Raw genomic sequence first — 2,134 nt, forward strand, 5'->3', positions numbered from 1 at the left:
ATGTTTTGGAAAAAGTTTACTCGTATTTTTATAAGATGTTTTATTCCTTTTCAAATAAAGTCTTCCGCTGTGAATGTTAAATATCATATATGTTAACAACCGGAGTACTACGGGGTGTTACATTTATGGTATCAGAGCAGTTTCACCGGGACGTTCACTGATGTATTGCTTAAGTGTTAGAACTATTTATTGAGTGTCATGATATTGCATATGCTATCACTTGATTGAGCGTAGCTAACTCATACCTCGTGCAGTTTTGTGTAGTGACATGCAGTTTTTGGTGGTCTGGGATGAAGAAAGACATAGCCCAGTTTGTGAATAAGTGCCTTATTTGTCAGAAAGTAAAAATTGAGCATCAGAAGCCTTCTGGTTTGTTACAGCCATTAGATATTCCGGAGTGGAAGTGGACGAGTATATCCATGAACTTTGTTGTTGGATTAACAAGAAGCCATGCTGGATTTGATTCCATATGGGTTGTGGTTGATAGGTTGACTAAATCCGCTCATTTCATTCCTGTCAAGACGACTTTCTCCACAGAGCAGTTAGCCAGACTATATGTCAGAGAGATTGTGAATCTTCATGGCATTCCCGAAAGCATAGTCAGTGATCGGGATTGGAAGTTTACTTCACGCTTCTGGGAAGCGCTCATGAGGCCTTTGGTACTCAATTGAGATTGAGTACTGTATACCACCTGCAGACAGATGGTCAGACAGAGAGGACCATTCAGACACTAGAGGACATGCTGAGAGCATGTGTGATAGAGCAGGGTAATGCTTGGGACAAGTACCTGCCACTGGTTGAGTTCTCCTACAACAACAGTTATCATGCCAGTTTGGGCATGGCTCCTTATGAGGCCTTGTACGGCCGTAGGTGTAGAGAACCTACTTGTTGGACAGAGATTGGAGAAAGACAGTTATTGGGGCCAGACTTGGTCTAAGAGACTACAGAGCAGATTGAGATGATCAGAGATAGGCTGAAGAAAGCCCAAAGCCGTCAAAAGAGTTACTATGATGCCAAGCACAGACCCCTTGAGTTTTCTGAAGGGGATCATGTATTCATTCGATTATCACCCACTACAGGTGTTGGACGTGCCTTGGGAGTGAGGAAGTTGAGTCCACGGTTCATTGGGCCCGGTCGGACCGGTGGCATATCAACTTGCTCTACCTCCCAACTTGGCGAATTTACATGACGTCTTCCATGTGAGTCAACTCTGCAGATATATATCTGATGACTCACACATTGTACAACATGATGACAAAGAGGTTAAGAAGGACCGGAAGTTCGTTGTTGGACCTTCTAAGGTTCTTGCTCGAGATGAGAAACGGCTTCGAAATACAGTTATTACCATGATCAAGATTCAATGGGAGGGATTGACACCTGAGGACGCCACATGGGAGAGGGGGATGATATTCTCCGGCGATTTCCCGAGTTTGATATCGGGTATCATCCGATTTTGAGGACAAAATCTTTTTAAAAGGTGTGGTGAATATAATGACCCTAATTTTGTGATCTTAAATTTGAGGGTAATGATGAGGACCTTATATTGAGGGTATTATGCACAGATGAATTTTCATCTGTTAAGTTTGACTGCTGACGTAATAACAGTCAGTAGAATAGCTCCAAATTAGAAAATTATAGTTAGAGAGCTAATATAATGATATAAACATCGTGAATGAGGTTAGGGGGGAGAAACAATTCGTGGAAGTTGCAGCCATGTACAGCGCCCCTGCACATGGCGTCCCTGTGCAGTCCTCACTCAAACGAACATACAGAATGAAATACATCTTCAATTGATACCAAATTTTGACACCACATAGCTAACATCTCAAGATTCAATTTGATATAAGACAAATCCCTATATGACCTCTGTGGAGGGAGATATGCTCTCCCCAATTTTTCCTAAAAACTGGTTACTTAGCCTTAAATGTGTTTAAGATTTAATTAATCAATTATGCTTAATCCACCTCACTTGGTCCCTCCATTAGTGTCCTAATTAAGTCTTAGAACCATTTTAAGACATCAAACCCTAATATATATCCATCCATATGGCTGAATTTCATAGTCATAAGATTAAGGTTTTTACTTATCTTTTTAACACACTTTCATGGTTTAATTAAGTCATTTATGTCTTTAG

At 40.8% G+C, this 2,134-nt stretch overlaps 1 protein-coding gene across 1 annotated transcript; it reads left to right on the forward strand.

Moving 5' to 3' along the window:
• The first annotated feature begins 290 nt into the window (after nucleotides 1-290).
• On the forward strand, nucleotides 291-1,457 carry LOC133297709 (uncharacterized). The gene is made up of 3 exons (XM_061496894.1): nucleotides 291-515; nucleotides 698-912; nucleotides 1,217-1,457. The coding sequence occupies exons 1-3, from the start codon at nucleotides 291-293 to the stop codon at nucleotides 1,455-1,457; spliced, it is 681 nt and encodes a 226-aa protein (XP_061352878.1).
• Nucleotides 1,458-2,134: the final 677 nt, after the last annotated feature.

This window comes from Gastrolobium bilobum, unplaced genomic scaffold, assembly GCF_033153095.1.
Source record: "Gastrolobium bilobum isolate Gb01-03AN ecotype WA unplaced genomic scaffold, APGP_CSIRO_Gbil_v1 utg83150, whole genome shotgun sequence".
In the NCBI taxonomy this organism is placed as follows: Eukaryota; Viridiplantae; Streptophyta; class Magnoliopsida; order Fabales; family Fabaceae; genus Gastrolobium; species Gastrolobium bilobum.